At 38.6% G+C, this 22,861-nt stretch overlaps 1 protein-coding gene across 3 annotated transcripts; it reads right to left on the bottom strand.

Moving 5' to 3' along the window:
- Nucleotides 1-1,214: 1,214 nt before the first annotated feature.
- On the bottom strand, nucleotides 1,215-22,015 carry tbk1 (TANK-binding kinase 1). 3 transcript variants are annotated; one of them, XM_053508583.1, is made up of 21 exons: nucleotides 21,932-22,015; nucleotides 21,130-21,237; nucleotides 18,907-19,047; nucleotides 16,654-16,783; nucleotides 14,471-14,652; nucleotides 14,063-14,223; nucleotides 13,043-13,153; nucleotides 11,546-11,725; nucleotides 10,989-11,185; nucleotides 9,858-9,916; nucleotides 9,072-9,163; nucleotides 8,361-8,462; nucleotides 7,163-7,241; nucleotides 6,849-6,970; nucleotides 5,844-5,920; nucleotides 5,241-5,280; nucleotides 5,050-5,151; nucleotides 3,066-3,162; nucleotides 2,854-2,954; nucleotides 1,811-1,882; nucleotides 1,215-1,705 (listed from the first exon to the last, which is right to left on the bottom strand). In XM_053508583.1, exons 2-21 carry the CDS (start codon nucleotides 21,214-21,216, stop codon nucleotides 1,654-1,656), a joined length of 2,184 nt encoding a protein of 727 aa, XP_053364558.1. In that variant the 5' UTR covers nucleotides 21,217-21,237; nucleotides 21,932-22,015; the 3' UTR covers nucleotides 1,215-1,653. The 3 variants fall into 3 exon arrangements, with proteins under 3 accessions (XP_053364558.1, XP_053364559.1, XP_053364557.1); XM_053508584.1 differs by having other exon boundaries at nucleotides 21,913-21,975; XM_053508582.1 differs by lacking the exon at nucleotides 21,932-22,015 and adding an exon at nucleotides 21,819-21,838.
- Nucleotides 22,016-22,861: the final 846 nt, after the last annotated feature.

Raw genomic sequence — 22,861 nt, 5'->3', positions numbered from 1 at the left:
GCCGGAATATCAGTCTTGTTTCGTCTTTTATCTCTTTGACTGACATTCAGTTCACAAAGAAATTATCGGGTGCGCTTGCTGTCATTTGCAGATTTGATGCTTGAAGATGTCGCTGTAGCAACGTGTTTGGTTGTCATAGCAATGTGAAGGCTGAGTCGAGTGACTCTTGCAATGGTTACCATGGGAGTCTAATGTGTAATAAGATGTTGAGAGAGATGATGATGATGATGATGATAAGGGGGGTGTAATTCAGAATCAATGCTACTATCCATCTATCCATCCATGTGTGTATATATACATATATATATAGTTTCTGGAATTCAATTCAATAACTGAAACTCAAAATGTATAAATTAATTGTACACAGACTGATATATTTCAAATGTTTTATTTTATTTTATTTTTGAATGAATGAAATGATCCAAAATTCAGTATCTCAAGAGAATTTTAATATTATTTAAGACCCATAAAAAAAAAGATTTTTAACACAGAAATGTTGGACTCCTGAAAAGTATGAACATCAACTCAATACTTGGTCGGGGCTCACTTTGCATGAATTACTGCGGCAATGCGGCGTGTCATGGAGGCGATCAGTCTGTGGCACTGCTGAGGTGTTATGGAAGCACGGGTTGATCCGATAGCGGCCTTCAGCTCTTCTGCTTTGTTGGGTCTGGTTGGGGTAGATTCTCTACTTTGTTTCGGTTAGGCGAGTCGGGTCAAGCTGGAGTCAGTGCTTCAAGAGCCACCACGCACAGACATATCCAGGACACGGGCTAAGATACTAAGAAACTGATTTCTGGCCTACCACAACATCCTGTAGTCCTGGTTATCCCTCATCAGGTGTACGACTGGAAGCAATTCTCAGGACACGATACACAAATGTATTTCTTATGTCCTGGAGTCGGCCACTGGTATTTCACACCCTTGATGTAAAATGGGACGTTCCTGGCATGGCTTGTCTGTTCATATGGCAGGTGGGTGGAAGAGCGCATTAGGATTTGTCGCAATCTCGCTTCCTCAACCTTCTCACGTTCTTTTTAATCATTACGGCTAAAATAATGGTTTCCAGGGCTGATTTAAAATATTATATACATAACACAAACCTGAATTAATGCAAATCTCTGAGGTACGAATGACCTCCATGTTTCAATCATCATCCAGATGATCCTTTTATCATTTTGTACAAATGCCTTATAAAAAATAAACCAGTAAGAGCAGGTTCGCAGTGTTTAATGTTGCGCATGTGCAGCATTCAGAGACAAACACAGTACAGAATTATCCTTCGCACCTTAGAAAAATTGAAAGCAGGGTGGAAAAGAAAAAAGAAAAAAAAATGGATCGATACAAGCACAGATGGATGGAGGATTACAGTAAGAAGCATAATATCAAGAGACTCAAGAGCAGGGAGCTCGTATTTAACTTAGAGATGTACAGTATTAAAGAAAAAGGAAAGACAGCGAAATAAAATCTCTCTAGATGATCATTATTTACATTAACATATATATATGTACAGAAATATATATTTGGCATTCTTCTTCATCTCTTCGACACGAACCTCGGTTTTAAAAGAAGAGTTCGAGCGAAAGTGCAACGTGCACCCTTTTCATTCTCACTTTCTTTTAAGCAGCACTTTCTTGTATCGGTGCCAAGCTTTTAGATTCTGTCCACATTCCTCATTCCACCGTCTACTGTCAGGGTGCCAAACCTACGGCAGAGTCACACACACACACATTTCAATTTGCATATTAAAACACTGAAATGATTTAAATGGTAATTGTGGACGAAGAATTCCTTAGGTCTTGTTAGTCACCTCTCCAGGAAGAGATTGTTTTCCGCCAGCTCTTTAACTACTCCTTCCATCTCCTCTTTTAATTTCTTCATCCTTTAGAAGAGTAAAGAGATCAGTATTAATTAATCAGCAAAAAAAAAATCTGTACTGTATATACACTATACTGACGAAAGTATTCGCTCGCCTGCCTTCACATGCATATGAACTCGAGTAACATCCAATTCTCAATCCATAGGGTTTAATATGGCATTGGCCTTTGCAGCTATAACATCTTTAACTCCTCTGGGAAGGCTTTCCACAAGGTTTAGAGGTGTGTTAATGGGTATTTTTAGCCATTCTTCCACAAGCGCTTGGTGAGGTCAGACACTGATGTTGGACGAGAAGGCCTGTCTCGCAGTCTCCGCTCTAATTCATCCCAAAGGTGTTCTATCAGGGTTCTGTGCAGGCCAGTCAAGTTCTTCCACACCAAACTCGCTCATCCATGACTTTATAGACGTTAAAAGTGCACTGGTGCACTTCTGGAGGGATGGTCAAAAATTCCCATAAACACTCTTCTAAACCTTGTGACGAAGCTGTTATGGCTGCGAAGGGGGCGGGGCCAACATCATATTAAACCCTACAGATTAAGATTTGGATGTTACTCAAGTTCATATGCATGTGAAGGCAGGCGAGCAAAAAACCTTTAGGAATATAGTATAGTCTTCCCAGAAGAGTGGAGGTTATTAAGGTTATTATCACAGCAAAAGGGCGGCTAAATCTGGACTGGGATGTTCAACATACACAGTCGGGTGTATAGAATGTATCAAAGTGGCCAGGATAGCTTTATTGTGGCTGCTACATGACCGTATTATCCTAAAGGCTCTGCATCCACAGCCATTATCACGAAACTCTATACAGTATGATACAATAGGAGAGATTTTCTTTCCTGAATAATCTTTTACTCCTTTTTCACTCTTTGCAAGAATGCAATTCGAAACAAAGTGGACAAAAATCAGTTGTGTTGCTGTTAGTTTTGTAATTTCGTAGTGTGTCTGCAGATTGCGCACACACACACACACACTCACCCTGCTGTCATTTCGACGAGAGTGCTCTGGCTGAGGTAAGCCTGGGGCTTAATGGCACTTGATGCGATGGGCATGATCTTTTGTGGGAGCTGTTCCTGTATCTGAAGACACACACACAAACACACCAGACATGTATGGTCAGAAGAAATGAGCTCACAATACTTTTAACCGACCTGAGACACAGGAATAATAATACTTTGCTTTGATGTTACCTTGTACACATGCTGCATGATGACGGTCACTTCCTGTTCCATATTAAGGAACTGGTTGTTCAGTGACAGCAGCTGCTTCCTAACGTGATGCACCTTCCTGTAAAGATACACAAATTAAGACACTCAGCTTCGTCATCATCATCATTTGGATTCTGAAATGCTATATATATATATATATCGTAAAGAAAATGCATAAAAAAAATCTGCCTTTTCCAAACTGTTGAGATGTCGCAAACGATAAATGTTTTGTCTGGTTGTCCAACAGCACAAAAGTTTTTGAGCTTTAGATCCACTTTATTTCTCATGGTATGCTACGGAGCCATTAAAAAGGCATACTACGAAGGGTGTTCAAGTCAAACGGGGACTCCTCATGTAATTTCTCGTGAATGAAGGGGTAAAACCTATTGCTAATTCTGGAAGATTTCATGCACAGTACGGTGATGAAACGCTTAGCTGCAGTAAATTTAAATGATGCAAACATTGCAAAAAAGGCAGAGATGGCTCGAAGCCCACCGCAGTCGTTCCCGCGAACATTCAGAGAGCTGGGTTATTGCCACATTCCCCATGCAACAATTTCCACATGTTTGGGCCAATAAAAGAGTTCCTGGGAGGCCAGTGTTTCAGACGGGAAGCAGTCAGTTCGATCATGGTTCCGGCGTACTGAGAAAACTTTCTAACTTGATGGTGTCCAGGCACTAGTGAAACACTGGGATAAGTGCATTAGTGTAGCAGGGGATTATATATAAAAAAAAAATTTAGTTCATCAGGTAGTTTTTATCCACCTAACTGTGTTCTGTTATTCGGCACAATAAAAGACAAAAATCCCGGTTTCACTTGAACATCCTATGTATTTAAATACACGGTGACATCTAGTGGATTTGTTTAGCATAGTAAACCTCAATCAATTGGTTGACATGGCTTAACTAGGACTATTTTTCGATAAGATCCAGTGACTCAAAATGTGCTCTACCAAACGGTTGAGTAGAACACTACAGGGTTAACAATACCACATTACCATTATTGGCATCCAGAAATCTTTGTGAACAAAATGTAACTGATGCATTTTATTATTTTTTTATTTGTTTGTTTGTTTAATTACCTACATACATACATGCATAATGTTTTATACAGTACGTTATTCTCTAGGATCTCTTACGTACTCATCCATCACTTCCTGTTTCACTGGGCTATAAATATGACATGGCATGAGCCAAATTTCATTAGTCATTTATCATCTTCATAAATCAGCAACATGATGGGTATAAAAATACCAAAGCTGGCTGAAAAATGTATATATTTACTCTAAGGGCAATAATAAGGCATTTTATAACAAACTGAGCTGCTTGGAGAAGGAGATGTGTATCTTTCACCCTCACTAACAGCGTTCACTGACACACTTTTCTTCAAGGAGAAGGTTTTAAAGAAGACAGTAACATTTTTGGGTCCCCAAATCCACACTCAGATCACACACTATCTCTGTCAACAATCTAAGCCCACACACACACACACACACAGGAATCTGAAATTCATTAAATGTTTCCTTGGCTTTGGTGCTGAATTCTAATCAATGACTTGACATTATGAGCCTTTCATGTTCCATATGTACACACACACACACACACACACACACACACACGGTCATGCAAAAAAACAAGGCCGTGTTATCATCTTGTGCTGATTGGCTTCTCTGCATCTTCTCTGCCCGAGTTACCATGACAACAGGTCAGCCGCACTTGGAAACACAAGAGCCTCTTTCTATTTCACTCTCTTTTACAAACACACACACACGCTTGCCATTCACATCTGTTTCTGTTTACCTCCTGTAACTGCAGTCTACTTGTAGTGCTCAATAATTTAGAAATATATTCATAGCTGGAGTTCGGCGACGTCATTCGCTCGTCCATTCCTCACTCTTATATTGTAAGACAGTCAGAATCTATTCATGAGAAATTAAATGTGATTTCTGTCTCAGTGAGACGCGTACCTCATCCACTCCTCGCTCTTGGAGATGAAGAGCCGATACTTCATCGCACACTCGTCTGTGAACAGGGTGCGGGCTTTGGTGGCGTGGAACACCAGCTTCTGCCTTTTAATCGTAAACAGTAATGTCAGGGAGAACGTCTTATGAATGCTAATAATGAGGAATTGTAAGGAAAGGAAGAACACAATGTTTACTTGTCGAATTTGTGGATTTGTTCTTCATTGTATGGTAGACCTGGAGAGAAAGAGAGAGAGAGAGAGAGAAAGAGAAAGAAAGACAAAAAAGAAATAGAAAAAGAAAGCAATGGTAAAAACGATCAAAAGAAAAAAACATGAAAAAGAAGGACAGATATAAGGAAAGAGAAACAAAAGAATAAGAAATAGAAAGAAAGAGAAAGAAAGACAAAAGGACAGAGAAAAAAAGGAGAGAAAAAGAAAAGTAATGAAGAAAAATATAAAAAGAACAAACAAAAGAATGAAATAAAGACAAGAAAAAAGAGAAAGACAGCAGGATGGAGAAAGAAAGAAAGAAAGAAAGAAAGAAAGAAGAGAAAGAAAAGAAATAAGAAATAGTGAATAAGGAAAAGAAAAATAACAACAGAAGAGAGAAAGAAAGAAAAAGACAACAAGAAAAAGAAAAAAAAGAAAAGAGAAACAATAGAAAAGAAGAGAGTGCAAAATAAGGGGGAAGAGAGAGAGAGAGAGAGAGAGAGAGAGAGAGAGAGTTTTTAGGACTGATATTTCTACTGGAGTCGTACTGGCTGTAGAGTGCACTGCACACCAGTCTGTGTTACTCACGTCGCTCAGATTTGTCCTTCTTGAACTGCTGATAGATGGCTGTGATGGCGTCCAGGAGAACTTTGATTTTCTCCACACTGGAAGAGGAAGAGTGAGTCAGTGAGCACGTCCGTGCCTGGTGTCCTGAACAATACTTTATTTACAGATGAATCTTTAATGAGGAGGCCGCTCCAAGGCTGCTTCTTTCACAGTGAACAAGCAAGAGTCTGTTTATATCTACATCTGATTACAGCTCGTCCTCTATTTACAAACACACACTGGAGCACGTTCGTAAGTCGGATTTGTTCTCAAGTCTGACAAAGTGAGTCCTATACGCCCTTTGACACAGATATACAATGTAAGGCCTACCAATCCACTTGACTAAATCGGTATCCTGTCCCCACACTGCCACCATGTGGCCAAAATCTGTAACAGCACCTAAGGTAATCAATCTCAGACAAATGTAAGTGTGTTGCTCTGCGCATGAGGGAAATCCTGGATGCTATTTGGTCTCAGAGCTGTTTTCCACTGTATTAGACTGTGAACTCTGCCTGTTTAAGGATTTTCAGAAATTAGAATTATTCACAATCAGGAAGACATTTTCTTTCATCGCGTCCTGACTGATTCATTGAAACCAGGGAGGCCGACTCATGTCTCCTGCCCACCCAAACGCACACACCTACAATATATATACAATATAATTTTAGACAATTTTATAAATTCACTTGCACACTAAAAATATGGTATACATTTGTCAATATTGGAATCTGGTGCATGACAATGTCTACTTTTTGGTGAGCTACTTCCGCGATTTGTTTACATCCACGAATGTTTATAGAACCGCAGTCTATTCGCGATATATATACATCTTCAGAAATTTGTGACTCGAATGTTCGTAAGTTGGGGACTACCTGTATATCAAATTTCGATTTTTATAAAATTGCGATTTCTCTCGCGCACAAACTCTCGCACACACACACTCTCACTCAGATATATGTGACTATGATCTATGAACCCGATCCTCACTTTCTGTCTTCAGGGTGTGTGCCCACTTGCTGTGTCCATGCATCTGTCAGCATTCCCCCAGGAAGGAATTTGTTTTTGAAGTCTTGCATGGTCTGGTCCATGGAGGCAAATGAGTTAGACAGCTGTGTGCAGAGAAAACATACAAGATTCATTATGTATATCGAAAAAGTGAGGGAATAATAATAATAATAATATAATAATAATAATAATGTCAGTAACTAGCGTGACGCAGGTGTGCATGGAAAAATCCTATTAAACAAAACAGGTGTGAAACTCTTCGTAGCGGAATAGAAGCAGTAATAACGTATGCTTACTCTCATCACTTTCTTGTGCAGGTCTGAGATTTCGTCATAATCAGCTGATAACATATTTCCCTGCATTAATGCTGCACATCTAAAGAAGAAAAACAGACAGTGTTGATTAATCTAATAACATTAGATAAAATTACTGCATACCTCAACCCTTATGCACAAGCAATTTTAAGCAAAAAAAGTTTTAAGTTATAAATCCCCACCACATCACACAAGAGCAGCATTAAATTAACACAAATTATTATTTATAATTATTAATTTTAATTCTTTTTCTGAAAATATGTATTTTTTAATATACATTTTTTCATTTTTTTAAATATATTTTAATATAAAATAAAACAATTATTTTAAATAAAAAATTCATGATTTAAATTCATTTAAAAAAATAATTAATTAATTTTCGAAGGATTTAGATTTTTAAAACACTAAAAAATAATTGTTTTTTATACCCCTGCAATCACTTTTATATTATGCCTAGCCCTTAATCTTATAAAGAGCGAAGACGGAAAAAAATAGAAATATATTTTTAATAATAATAATAATAATAATAATAATAATATACTGTTTACAGTATACTGTATTATAACGTCATCTATGAAGCATTCTTTACAAGAAATGTATTTTTTTCCTAAAGAATTTGTCCAATAATGATAATAATCTACAATTCTAGTGTAAAAAATGTAACATATTAGACCTGATCGTTTCCTGTTATAATAAACCTACCAATTGAAAATCCTTTTACTTTTTAATATGTAATATTTTTTCATTGAAATTAATTTAAACCAGATGAAATTTAAGTTTACGTAATCCCCCCCCCAGATTTAAGACAAGTTTTTGTTTTATAAATATACTGTATATATCTGTATATATATATATAAAATATATTTTATATAATATATATATATATAATATATATATATATATATATAATATATATATATTTAATATAATATATATATATATTTAAATATATATATATATATATTTATATATATAAATATTATATATATATTTTTTTATATTAAAAATATATATATATATATATATATTATATAAAAAAAATATATATAATATATTATAGTATTTTTTTTTTTTTTAAATACCATACATATATATATATATATATATATATATATATGGTATTTTTTTTTATGCCTGACGTGGTAAAGTCAGTACAAAGACTTTATTCTGTAGTTCTTACAGCTGTTCGGTTTTCTCCAGGGTTTGGTTGCAGTGGTTACACATGTGGAAAACCTCGGCTTTCTTATGCGCCGCCTCGTTGAAGTCCTCTTTCATCAACTCTCTGTGAAAACAAAAAAAACAACAACAAAAGGTCCAGTAAGCTGCATGTCCTTATTAATAAACCGCTGCTTTGTTCCGAATGCGGTGTGTGCTGGTGCTGTGGAGTGAACACTTGCAACGTACAAAATGCAAACGTGTTTCATGAAAAACAATAGCCAGTTTTTGTTCTAAGCGAAAATAGATGTGTCAGGCTTTTAATGAAGTGCATTAGTTTGGAAATGAAAATGGATTTCCTGCTTTATTATTTCAACACTAAAGTTGTTTGGACAGTCGTGGACAATGCCAGTGATTTCCACGATACTAAAACCAGACCTTATTGCGTAATACCGGAGTTAATCTTACTGGAATTAAGCAGGACCACCTCAGAAACATCATGTACATATTCAAACCAAAAATCGAACAATAAAATTCACAGATTGTATTTTCTTTAAGAACTGAAGTGTATACTTAATGTTGCATAAAAAATTGCATAATTGATTTAATTGTTCAGAGCTTAATTTTTTTTTGTAACTTTTGACATTAAATCACATACCAGTGTTCTCTGGTGCTTAAAATCCTATGCAATAAATAAATAAATAACTGGGAAAATGGGCAAACCCAGTGGACTTACATGAGACCCCTGACTCCTTTTCTCACCAGCTCCTGATAGATGAGTAACGACTCGGAGGTTTTCCACAGGTGGCCCACGTCACCGGCAAACGTCTAAACCAAAAAATAACCAATTACTGTTACCTTTAGTCCGAGTAGTATTGTGGTGGTACACACACTTACTGACACAACTAGCGAATGGGATTTAAAACACACGGATAAATGTGTGAGGTTAGCCTTTGTCTCGGTCTTAAAGTCTTAACTTTTATGGCTTTAGATGTTTTAAACTACAGATCTCTCTGGTACAAATACGCACTGCATTCCAAGGAGTCCTGATATAGAATTGAACTGGTAACCTTGTGGTTTTATACACTTTATAACCGTGGCCTTAATTGTTCAGTGGCTGTCTAATGCTGGTGTGTTTGGACGCACCTTCTAACTTCATGGTCTTTCCTGGTTTTTATTTCTGTCTACATTGTAAAACCATGCTGAAGGCGTCCAAAATACGCAATAATCTCCTTTGAACAGTTAATATTGAGATGTATCTGCTACTTCTGCCCTGTAAAGCTTCATAACGGCTTAATCTGAGCTGCTGGTTGTTAACTGGTGATTTCTGAGGCTTGATGGGGTTCGCAAACGCACTTGACACAATACTGTTCCTGTAGGAACTGCTCCTAATGCCATATCTTTTAATTCATAAAAAATACAGGATTTTAAGCCAAGAGAATGTTGAAAAGAGTTGTGTAATATAATCATGGTTTATATATATATATATATATATATATATAAAAATTTTGTATGTCATTACCTTAGCATAGCTGGCATCCAAGTCCAAATCATACCGTGGCTGCACTTTAGGAGGACTCGCTACACACACACACAAATCATAATCACAATCATGTTCCAGACAAAGCCTATCATTTAACCACTGCAGCTTCACTCATTTTCTGTTCCAGGCTAAATGACCTACTTTATACTTTTGCTAAATGTGAACGGAATCACTCTATAGTGGACGTGCTCAGATAACAGATTGGTCCTTTTTATTTAAACATTATACCATTACATTACATTGACTAGTAATAGATTCTACATATTTAAACGGAAAATGTTGTTTCGCTATTAACTGAGATTAGTGACGGTCAGAACACAGAATTGATGCTGATTTTATTATATATTTTTTTTATGTTACACATATAATAAAGAAAATGTGTGGAAGTGACCAATCTTGCAAATTCAACTTGCTAACGTTACCCGTTTTGGAAAGATGATTTTATATGTGCCATAAAAATGCCCTTTTTCAGTGTTATACTGTCTCGCTTCAAACAATGATCATTTAAAATGTAAATTATTCATATTTTTAAATGAGTATTAATACTAAAATTGGTGTAAGATTGTACTGTAGAAGCATATGACCGGTAAAAATCGTTGCATAATTTAAAGCATTCTGGCAAAATCAATTCTGGTATTCAATTTAAATAAAAAAAATCTGTAGTGTCCGTAACCATTTTAAATTCATGTTGCAATATCTTAAAAATTTTGCATTTTAAAATACACACTTTTCCAGGTTTATGTCTTTTTATGTGGAATGAATGACAGTTGAGATCAATGAAAGATTTAAAATAAACAAAAAGGTTACGGACACTACAGACATAAAATGGCATGAAATTGTATTTAGCAAGTGTGTCTCACTTTATCTGATAAAAATATAAATGTGTACGCATATTTACAAAAAGAAGTGAAGCTTGGATCGGGAAATGGTGTTATATGATCCTATCTGACAATTCACGTTTCACCTGGGTGAGACACTTTTTAGCACCGACACCATGATTTGGCTGTGAGTAGGTTGTATACATACAGTATTAAGCATTAAGTATTGTTGTAAAAAATGTGAAGTCAATGAACTGTAAAGACTGCAAGAGGAAAAGAGAAATGGTCTCACGGTCTTCGAAGATGAGCCCAACTGTGGTGACGAGTTCCCTGCTGAGGAGCATGATGGGATTGTCCCTGCTGGTGCGCGGGAATGTCTGAGCCTGTCTGTTGGGATCCAGAACGAGGTGTCGGCCTTCGTACAGGAACTCCTGATTGGGAGGGCTGATGTTGGTGCGCCTGAAGAGCAACTCCTGAAAAAGTGTCGCTCTAACGGGGGAAAGAATTAAAGTTTTTTTATTTTATTTTTATTTTTCAGGGAACAAAAGACTTTATCTGCTGGAAGGAGTCTCCTGTGTCAGTGCTTTATAACAGTTGAAAGTATTTCTAAAATCTTCCTGATGGATACATTTGCAGTTGTTTGGTAACACAATGGATTTTTCTGTCTTATTCATTTTACCAAAGAGACAAAAAAGAAAGGAAAGAGACATCTATACCTGCTATGATGTTCATGATAACTCATTTTGTTGGTATTCTACATCATGACTACAAAGAAATCCTACAATTCTTGCTTTGCTTCATTTCTCGAAACTATTGTGCATGGAATTCTGGGTATTCCCGCACACTCACGTGTTGTACGTGTGGATGTAGACATGGTGCAGCGTGGCTTGCTGGAGGCTGAAAACGTAAACCACCGTGCGGTGCAGGATGTCGCTGGTCTCTGCAAAGAACTGGTCGAACCCCCAGCACTTCTCCTGGTCCGCTTCTAATATGTTGGCCAGGACTGGGGTTAGTAAACTCTGTAGGCCTCTGAATCAGTGACCAAACAAGAAAGAAATGACAAAAAAAGAGAGACAAATCAGAAGGTAAACAAAGAGACAGAAAGACCGGGACACACAATGACAAATGGCAAAATGTCGTGCAAATTAAGAAATCCAAGCACTAGTGACATTTTATGATAAGTGTGTTAGTGTAGGAGGGGATTATATGGAGAACTGAAGGGAATATTTACACTCATAACTGTGTTCCGTACAAGCAAAAGTCCTGGTTTGACTTGAACACGTAATATACTGTATATACACGGCCAAAACACTGTATTGGTGCTGATTTAACAATTCTATTTAATGTTATATATATATAACATGTGTGTACAGAAAATGTGTGTGCCACAGAAGCTACTTCTGAAGGTTATGCAACATGGACGTTTTGGAGAGATGATTTTGTACGCGCCCAAAAAATGGCCATTTTTCAGTGTTATTCTGTCTCGCTTTAAACAATAATTTCGATTCAAAATGCAAATTACACATATTTCTCTGTGCGTATTGATTCAAGAAGCATATGACCTGTATATGACATGTTGCTTACATTTTTTAGGGGTAAAAGCTTAAAAAGCTAAAAAATCTGTAGTGTCTGTAACCATGTCAAATTCATGTTGCAATGTCTTAACAATTTTGCGTTTTAGAATAAAACACTTTTTCAGCTTCAGGTCTTTTCATGTGAAATCTAAATCAGCCAAGTTTCATTTGCATGACAGTTAAGATCATTGGAAGATTTGAATTAAAAAAAGTTACAGACACTACAGACATAAAAGGGCATGAAATTGTATTTAGCGAATGTGTTTCTTTTCATCTGATAAAAATATAAATGTGTATGCATGTTTACAAAAAACGAAGCATGGATCATAATTTAAAGCTTACTGGCACAATTAATTCTGGTATTAAATTGTATTAAATAAAAATATATATATATATGTAGTGTCCGTAACCATTTTAAATTCATGGTATAATATCCTAAGAATTTTCCATTTTAAACTGATCAACTTTTTGAGGTTTATGTCTTTTCATGTGAAATCTAAATTTGTTTAATCTGAATGACAGTTAAGATCAATTAAATAATTAAAATAAAAAAAGTAACAGACACTACAAACATAAAAGGACATGAAATTGAGTGCATGGAGGTGGAACAGTCCCTGATGATGGTGCGTGCACTCCAGAGACACCTACTGTCCTGAAGATGTTCAGGGGCTGATAGTTGGGCCATAAGGATGTGTTATGCTTGTTCTTTGCCTAAAGAAGAGCAATAATTTGAATGATAGAGCGTTATGTGTGAAGGTGAACGTGTTCATACTTGGAGAGGCTGCAGGACACGGGCATCTCTGTGCTCCACTCGATCTTGCCGTTCTCAAACTTCTGCTGTCCTGAGATGGTTCCTGAGGGTTTCTCTGTGATGATTTTATACCTGCCAGAAACCAAGCATCAAGTCAGACGTCAAATGAAAAAAACGTTGCAAAAATAAATATGTTTTCAAAATGGATTAAACTTGTGTGATGTAATGACATCTACAACTATAATATGCACTATATTACACTGCCACATTGTACAGTTATTTCCGATTGGTTGAGCAGTGGTCCAAAAGTGCCTATATTTCCTATAACCGCACTGGGATACGTTCCAATTCTGGTATTACACTCACACACTCATCGTCTATACAACTTTATCCTATATACAGGGTCACTGTGCATCTGGAGCCTATCCCAGGAGACTTAGGGCATGAGGCAGGGTGCCAATCCATCGCAAGGCACACACACATATAATCACACGCTCATTCACACACTACGGGGCAATTTGGAAACGTCACTTAGCCTAATCTGCATGTCTTTTGACTGGAGAGCCCAGAGGAAACCCACCAAACATGGGGAGAACATGTAAACTCTATGCATGCAGACAGACCCTGAGGCGGGAATCGAACCTGGAACCTGGAGGTGCGAGGTGACAGTGCTAACCACTAAACCGCCTCTGGAATTCCAATTAAGATAAAATTTCCAAGAAAAATTAAGATCACACAACCCATGCATGAATGACCTTCTAAGAAACAGCATCATGTTCTCTTTGTTTTTGTTTGTTCGTTTTAAATCTAAACCAGTCCTTGCGGATACTGAGCAAAACCACAAATATGTGGAAACTAAAATCTGGCAGAGGACAGACAAACAGGACAAACACTGGACAAAAAAGGGGAAAATCGGATTTCCTGCAATCGCCTCGGCATGTCCTGGGTTGCGTCATTTCCCCGAGTACAAAGCTAGTGTCGTGCTGGTGTAAACAGAACAGCGTCTGCACTTTGAGCAGTGAGCAGACGCAGAGCTCTTACATAACTTCCTTGTTTCTTCTGGGTCCTTCGAAAGGTCGGAACGGCAGGCTGCCGGTTGCTGCGTGGTAGAACGTGACGCCGATGCTCCACAGGTCCACTGTGGCTCCGTACTTCTTCTGGTGGTCTTTTCTCAACACGGCCCGCTCGTACATGTCCGGATGCTGTCACACGCAAAAACACAGGCTGGCATAAAATCTAATGCAGGATCCACTTTCGCAAAACTAACTAAATAAAAATTTGAAGCTCAGAAAGTCTAAAAAAGCTGTGTTCTGTCATTCTGTTATGTTATAAAATCCCGGTTTGGCTTGAACACCCCGTGTATATTAGTAAGATCCATGCAGAACATTATTAATGGTTATTGCATCATAGAGAGAACTAAAGGAATTTTAAGCATTTTTTAACTCTCACCAGGTACTCCTCTGTTCCATACAACGACACGAACTGTTCATCGTCTTCCAGCTCTCTCGCTGCACCGAAATCTGTGAGTTTGTAGACGGAGCGTCCATCCTCCCCAATCACACGCATGATGTTCCCTGGTTTAATGTCCCGATGAACTATTCCGTACTCCCGCAGGTGGTTCATTCCAGCCACTGTGAACAACAGACAAGTCAGAACAGCATTCTGTATGTACAGTCCTGTCCAAAAGTATTGGAACGGCAACTTTCAAAGCGATCAAAAATACTGGACAGAAGTTTCTTGTTTAATTCACTGACTGTTTAAACACAATTGAATATCTCCTCTTGGGCTGAGCCCTGGGTGTTACCCATTAAAACTCCACTTGTGACATGAAGACCAGAAAACTGTCTATGGGAGAAAAGCAAGCCTGAAGCTGAAAAAAAAGAGAGTAAAGAAAGGATCTCCTTATGACCACAAAACACTGACAACAAGGAATCACTTAAAAAAGTGCTGCTGACAGTCCCAAAATGTCTTGCTAAAGCCCAACGCCTTTCAACTTCCTGTTAGTGATCAAGACTGACATGACAGCACTCATTGGTTTGACCAACCCACAGTACACGGGGGAAAGTCCAAGGGGCTCAGTGCAGATCTGAGAACGACAATTGTAAATTGGCACAAGTCTGCAACATCTCTCCGAGTCCTTTTTAAAAAAATCTGCAGGTTACAAGATCAGTCAAGCTTTTAAGAGATGGAGCCACTTTGCTAAGGTCTGGAAGAGAGCCCAAACCATCTACGTTTGCTGAAAGGAAACTGGTTCAGGTGGTTAAGAACAACCCAGGAACCATCAAGGTGCAGGCCTAAAGTGGAAGCTGCTGGAACACCAGTGTCACTGACTACATTACAGTCAAACCAGCTTTATATCACCGTAGACTGAAAAGTTGATGTTCAAAAAAGAAGCATCTGCTCCAAAAATTGATACCCTCAAGTCTGACTAAAGATTGAAGCTGACCACAAGGACAAAGAAAAAGCCTTCAGGTTCTGAGCAGTGGTATGTTCAAAGCAGTCAAGGTAAAGAATTCAACTCTGAAAACCATGTGCTTCAGTAGGTGTTAAACATGGTGGTGGTAGCATCATGCTCTGGGGGTGTATGGTCACTAGTGGAACTGGAGCATTGCGAACAAAAGGATGGAATAAGAGAAGAACAGAGACTACTTCAAACTATGACCTCAAATCAGCGAGATGCTGAAAACATGACCCACAAACGAGCATCAAAACCAGCTGTGGAATGTATAAGCAGGAGCCAGTTGAGGGTTCGCCAGGGCGCGCCAACTGATCCGCGAGACAACTTGGCTTTTATGGTTTTATGTGGTGCTAATAAAAAGCAGTAACATGAAGCGTCACTACGAGATAAAACATGGGTCGTTAGAGCAAACATATCCGCGGCTGTCCGAGGTGAAGACGTCTATATATACCTGACTATATATAAATGACTACGTACTATATAGTATATAGAGATCCGAATCCTAACACAGAAATAAAATTCGGACCACGGCTTTATAAACATTTTATTGACCGGCTCTTCTTACATTTTAATCCAGGACTCCTGGGATAGCAAAACAAAAAAAAAAAAGAAAAGAATTGACCTTGTCGTTCCAATACTTTTGGATATGGCTGTATAAGACAGAAATGAAAGGATCTTGGCGCTTTCAGGGCAGCTTAGTCCACATCTTTAAAGACTCAAAATCCACCTCTTCAGTAAACACTAAAGTGAGTTGAGCGAGTCTACAAATAGCTTTACGGTTTGCGTAAAGGTTTTTTTTTCTATATCGACTATAAAGCAATTCTCCTTTTCTTGCAAATTAAAGAACGCTACATCAGACACATTATACTGGAATTTCCAAAACCAAGAATTTATGACTCAAGTTCTAGCAGCAATGAATATTTTAAAGCTTGACACGTGACAAATACAAATCCGGATGACTTTCTCACGGCAGGACACTGGAGACTCCTTCCATAACCATTAAATGTTAAACGTTTCCTTAAAGAAAACCTCACTGTATACAGTAATACGTGTTTGACATGTTTTAAGAGCTCGTGATTTAAATTCCAGCAGGTACAGTATGACCGTCGATGCTGCTGTTATAGAACATTAATCGACCTTTGAACTTCGTACTTTCTATTAAAGTGAAACTTACCAACATCCTGCAGAACGATGAGGAACTCATCTTCAGGGAGACCGTAAGCATTGGATGGCTCCTCCAGGACGGTGTAGAGACTCCCGTACGGACAGTATTCCATCACCAGGACCTTGTGGCGTGTGTTCGACTGGTGGGAAGGAGACAGGATAATCATTCGAATACACCAAATCCATCAGAAGGGCAGGATCCCCGTCAACATTTTAATTATCCTCAGCGATCCTGGCTGAAACATGCAACCAGACCTCCATATAATAAAATAATAATAATATAATAATAAAAAAATATACATAATAATAATCCTAACTATTTTTCCCTGTCATTTTAAACACTAAAGCTTATAAGACCTTTGATTTATTGCATGCCTTAAATAAACACACCTAAACTTGACCTACTGGTTCTTTGTCTGCTGATAGCCAATTTCACAACTTACAGTTAATGCAAAACCTTACGTACACACCTAAGACTAAGCGGATTCGAGCTTCTGTAATGTCAGTCAGGATTTTCTACTGTTCCCATTGTTCTGTTATGATTTTTTTATTTATTTCGTAGCTGTATCTTGTATTCGTGCGTTTTATGTACTGTAGTTATGATTTGTTATGAGTGTGATATTGCATTTATATAAACAGTTCCGCAAGCACCATTTATCAACAGATTATCATTAGTTGATGTTTACAGTTGACCGCTAGAAGTCGCACGTTACGTCCTTAGAGCCTCCGCGAATTGTGGGAAATCTGTGAGCTCATGCAAGCAGTCTAGTGGAAGGAACTGATAGCACTGTCCTCCAAGTGTGTAACGCCACCCCCAACGGTGTGTGAGCGAGTAGTTCAAAAAAGATGCGGCCGCCTGGCATCACATGGTTCGGAGGACACGTGATAGTCTTCGGCCCTCCTGACTGAGTGGTAGTAGTAGCCTTAATCTGGTAGGTAGATACGCCATCCAAGTAGCTCGTTCAGTCTAGGTTTGGTTGGTTAGTTTCTTACATTTGAGTCCTCAGAGGTCAAAGGATTCTCCCCTGTCTGAACAGCCTCGTTACATGAACAATGGAGAAGGTGAGAGTCCCATTACTGTTACTGTGCATCATCATCATCACTGCTGGAGTGCCTCTCGTCCAATTAGATGACTCGGTCAGGACGGACTTTTGTATAAATTATAATCAAGTTATGTGCGGTCTCGTGTAGCCCGTTGTTTCATGCAGCATCATGACCCTGGAAGGACACCGTGTCCTCTCATTGTGTCCTGTTCCTGTTGTGATATTGCATTTATATAAAGAGCTAAACGGATGCTGCAAATTGGCAAGCACCATTTTTGGCCAATTTCTGACTTTTTTTTTCTAAAAGGCCAACCTGATACAGATTTTCTTTCTTTTCTAAGAACTACAGTACTGTTTAAGCACCATGTTTTTTTTTGTGCAAACTTTTTTATACTTGTTTATTTTTATGACATTATTATGAAGTCCAGGAAAAAAAAAAATCTTAAAGGACAATATGTGCAGGCCAAGAAAGAATGCGGCTAATTTTGTAAAAGACCACTTTTCAAACAAAAAAAAAAGAAGAAGATAAGAAAGCGTCTGGGTTTTGCTGCATGAAAAAAAAGCAGGAGGACGGTGTCTGGTTCTGCAGGAGGTTCAGTAAAACTCATTTCCTTAGAAAACTTGTACCTGAGACTATATTAACAGCAAAGCGTCATCACACTGGTAATTAATTACTGTTTACTGCTTTTCATAGTATTTTTTTGACAGTAGACGGTTTTTTTGAAGACATCCTTGCTCTACAAAAGTTTTTTGCATGTGCCTAAGACTTTTGCACAGTACTGTTTATGTAACGTTAATTAAAAAGAATCTATTATATGTGTATAATAAAACATGGACTATTGGATGACTTATATATTCTTACATAATTACGAATAATGTAATTAAATAATGTAAATAAACTACACATATATAATAGTCTGACTTGTGGCTATTCAATAAGTAATAAATGTTTTTTTGGCAGATTGCTGCGGTATAAGAGGAATAAAGCGCTTTACCATACGAAAACAATCCGCCTGGCGTTGATACACGTCACCCCGTCTTATTGTTTTATTATTATTATTTACTTCCCTATTTCATAATAGGACGTGAAAATCAGCCACGTGCGCATTTGTTTTTGCTGTACGTGACCCACGAAACATGAAGGTTTGAGGAAGCGACAGACAAAGAAAAAAAAAAAAAAAGCAGATGTGGCCAAAGATAGTGCCACTCCAACGTCCCACCTCTTCCTCAACGGCGAAAAGCTTGACGATGTTCTTGTGGTTGAGCTTCTTCAGCACCTCGAACTCTCTCATCTGAACGTCCAGGGGCCGCAGGAAGCTCAGGTTGTTGAAGACCTTGACGGCGTACAGGTCACCTGTTTTCTGCAGGCAGAGAGAGAGAGAGAGAGAGAGAGAGAGAACAAGAAGTAAGTTTACAGCGTCAAGTGGAAAGGAGTCTGACTCCACAGCACGCCACATGACTAGTCTGAAGAATCCGGCTCGCCCCTTATTGCAGCCCAGTGTAACCCAGACCTGACGTATCATTCTGATATGTTTAAGACTGTCTCAAGAGATCATCATCACCAAGACAACAACCCCCCTGTGGACTAATTGTTCCAAGAGACCTGTAGCAACAATCCAACATGCCGCAAAGCTGTTCTTGATCTGACTGACTGAGGCGTTGGGTTTTCCTTCAACCTGTCTTTCATCTGGACGCCTTTTATGAGGACGAGTCAAAAGTGATCCGCATTATCCACTGGCTTCAGAAACGAGAAATACATCATTTTCCTCTTTGCGTTTGTCTGTCGACAAAAAAATGTTTTATTTTGAGCTGCGAGTCACAAATGCACTGCTGTCTTTACTTCTTCATCTAAAGTGAATTTTCGTCCTCGTAGGGCCGCTTCAGGGAACCAAACAGAGGAAAGCGAAATCAGGACTTTAGCGAGGATGCGATCTTGTCATTAGACATGGATGGGCATCAGCTCACTTGTGTGACCTTTCTTAAACATTCATCTCTATCTGTTCATACTCACATATCTCTATACTGTGCACAAAGTCTGCGAGAAATACCGGCACCACATACACACTGAGATCACCAAAAACGAATTATTGTACGCTGCTCTCCTTTTGTGCTCGCTCCGCGGTTACAAATGAACTGATGTAACACGCTAACTCCTTCACAGCGGCGACTGGTGTGACCCCGGGTTACATTAAAACCTCTGTTGGCCGCTTTGTCTCATCAGCGCTTTCCGTTCAAGGCCACTGTCTCCCCGGTGTGAACGTTTTACATCGGTTCATTTATAATTTGGTGCAAACAAAAAATGGACGCCCCACTGAACAAAAGAAGAGCAGAGTGCAGCGATTCTGGTTGTACCTGGTGTTGAAACTACTCACAGAAGAGCGTAAACGGGAGCGTTTGAATATCGGCAAGCAAAATTAGGACCGATACTCTAATAAGGAAGGTGAAAGTTTCTTTAATTACTGGTCATTACTGGTGACGAGACATGAATTCATCACTACGAGTTCTTAAGTCCACCATCAGCTGGGAACGCTTACAGTTTTCTGGGATTCTTGAGGGCCAGAAGTATTGGAACATCATCAGGGAAAAGGTTCAATGATCAACAGTGCTCGTTACAGTGAGACGCTTGTTGAAGAGCCGAACCCTAAACTTCTGATTAAACACAGAGGACCGATATCTACGGACATCCTGATCTGGCATGACGATGCACATCTGTACACTTCTGCTCACACTGTCGACACTCTGCGAAAACGTAGTTTTGATATGTTACAGCTTCCTCCCTATAGTCCTGAAAATGTTTTTTTTTTTTGCATTACATGGCTGGATCTTTTCTCAATTTTATTCAAAATTATATGTAAGCCAATGGATTTATATTTTTGGAAATATTTAAAACAAAGAAATAAAATGTTCAACATCTTGAATTTTTAACAAACAAACTGCGCCGTCAGTACACAATTTCTATTGTACATCGCTTTTTAAATGTAAAAAATAAATAAAACTATGATATTAACCAGGGTAACTGCTTTGCGCGCTTGCTCAGATCTCCTACAGATGTTTAATCTCCTCCACCGAGGCATGTGATCAGACCACACTTTATTTTTATTTAACATCAGATTTGATCTAAAATCGATCATAAGATGTTGCACAAACCTATGATTAATTAATGACACTTTGCATCGACATTTTCAAAACTCTCACGTTATTAATAATGAAAACTGATTCACGCATTCATTTCGATTCACACAAAACCGAGGCGGCACTGGGACGGCGGCGGTGCTGCGCTGTAGATCTGCACGCTTTCTAAACCCACCTACTGATCTGTAGGAGGAGGGAAGCAGCTCTGTGGTTTCCTGATGTTCTATCAAAGAGACGCTTGACACGACGCTGCGATACCTGATCAAATAAACCTCACAACAGATTGTTTTCGTTGTCCCGTTTCTACGCACCTTGTGTCTGCCGCGGTAGACGTTAGCCGTGGCCCCTTGTCCCAGCAGGTCTGAGATCAGCCACAGGTAGTTGGTCGTACTCTGCATGATGTTCTCCTTCAGAGGAACCTACGAGATGATGAACAGATTCATGTGACAGCACATTTCTCACGCTTTCAAGTTTCTCAGTGAAATCATCTGTGCAGATTAAAGATAAACAACAAACAAACAAACAAACTGCTCAAAGCCCAAGCTGGAGGATTGAGTTTTAGAATGCACATGACGTCACGGCTGTGGGAAATTCCCAGCACAGCCAATAAAGAACAACATGAATCCAGGACGACATGTTGGTTTTTTTATATTGTTCTTATTAATATATACATTTTTAATGAATTATGATGTAATTTTCGGTTATAAAATGTCAGTAGATCCTTAGCTTTCGTTTTGTTATTCTCAGTGGCACGAAAATGAAAGCTAAACATCATCTCTACAAAAAAACAACAAAAAAAAACGACATGCACTTATTCGTTCATTCGACATGTAATTGTGATGTGAAATATAAATAAAGTCGTACCACCTCCCCGGGTCGTCCCACGACTTTTTCTTTATAATATTTCCCCCCCGATCAGTCACAGTCACAGTTACATGTCGTGATCGACTACAGTAAGTGCATGTCGCTCCGAAACGAGAATCGGACCCGCTTATCAAACCTGTCTACATAAACACTCGCTGATCCTCATCTGATCACACGACGGCACGAAAACAGCCCGCGTGTACTATATTTTTAATAAAAACAACATTTACGTTTTGTTTATTTCCTCACCCCGGGAGCACGATATCCTCTTCCGTTTTCTCCCGTGATGTCACTCGGTCACGTGAGCCAAACCTACAAGCTGCGTTTTGACCACGTTACAGGTTTCGGTACCGCGCAGTCTCTAATATAGGTGCACGTTTAAAAATTACTGGATCGCGCGTGGCCTGCTGGGATATACAAGCGACCAGACGGAATAACGTTAACGTTAACAACAGTGTCAAGAGTCACTGAGACACTGGGTTTAGCTACACGGAGCGTGGAAAAGTTTTTATTTGTAATAAACTGCTGTTACACAACTTCGCGAGGCCGCATTAGTCTGGTTATTACTGTAACCTATACTGTACTACTAATACAACTACTTACTACTGTTCCTATTACTATTGTTAATACAACTACTCCTGTTACAAGTACTATACATGAACAACAACTTCTGTTACTACAGTATATCGACTGCTACTACTATTACCACTACTACTACTACTACTATTAATAATAATAATAATAATAGTAATTATAATTATAATAATAGGCAGCATGGTGGTGTAGTGGTTAGTACTCTGGCCTTACACCTCCAGGTTCTGTGTTCGATTCCCACCTCCAGTCTGTTTGCATGTTCTCCCTGTGCTTAGTGGGTTTGCTCCCACAGTCCAATGACATGCAGATTTGATTAATTGGGGTTAACAAAATTGTGTATGTGCCCTGGGATAGATTGGCACCTTGTCCTCCATGTACCTCGTCTAGTGCCTAAAGTCTCGTAGGACAGGCTACATGCACCCATGACCCTGTATACAGGGTAAATTGGTATAGACAATGATGGTGATGACAATAATAATAATAAAACAACAAAAACATTACAACTACTGTTACTATTATTATGAAGTGGTATCAAAAAGTTTCGAGACTAGTTTTGTAACAGGCCAGCAGATGGCAGCACTAGGC

This window comes from Clarias gariepinus, chromosome 12, assembly GCF_024256425.1.
Source record: "Clarias gariepinus isolate MV-2021 ecotype Netherlands chromosome 12, CGAR_prim_01v2, whole genome shotgun sequence".
In the NCBI taxonomy this organism is placed as follows: domain Eukaryota; kingdom Metazoa; phylum Chordata; class Actinopteri; order Siluriformes; family Clariidae; genus Clarias; species Clarias gariepinus.
The sequence above is the reverse complement of the archived record's forward strand: the minus strand, read 5'-3'. Positions and strand labels throughout refer to the sequence as shown.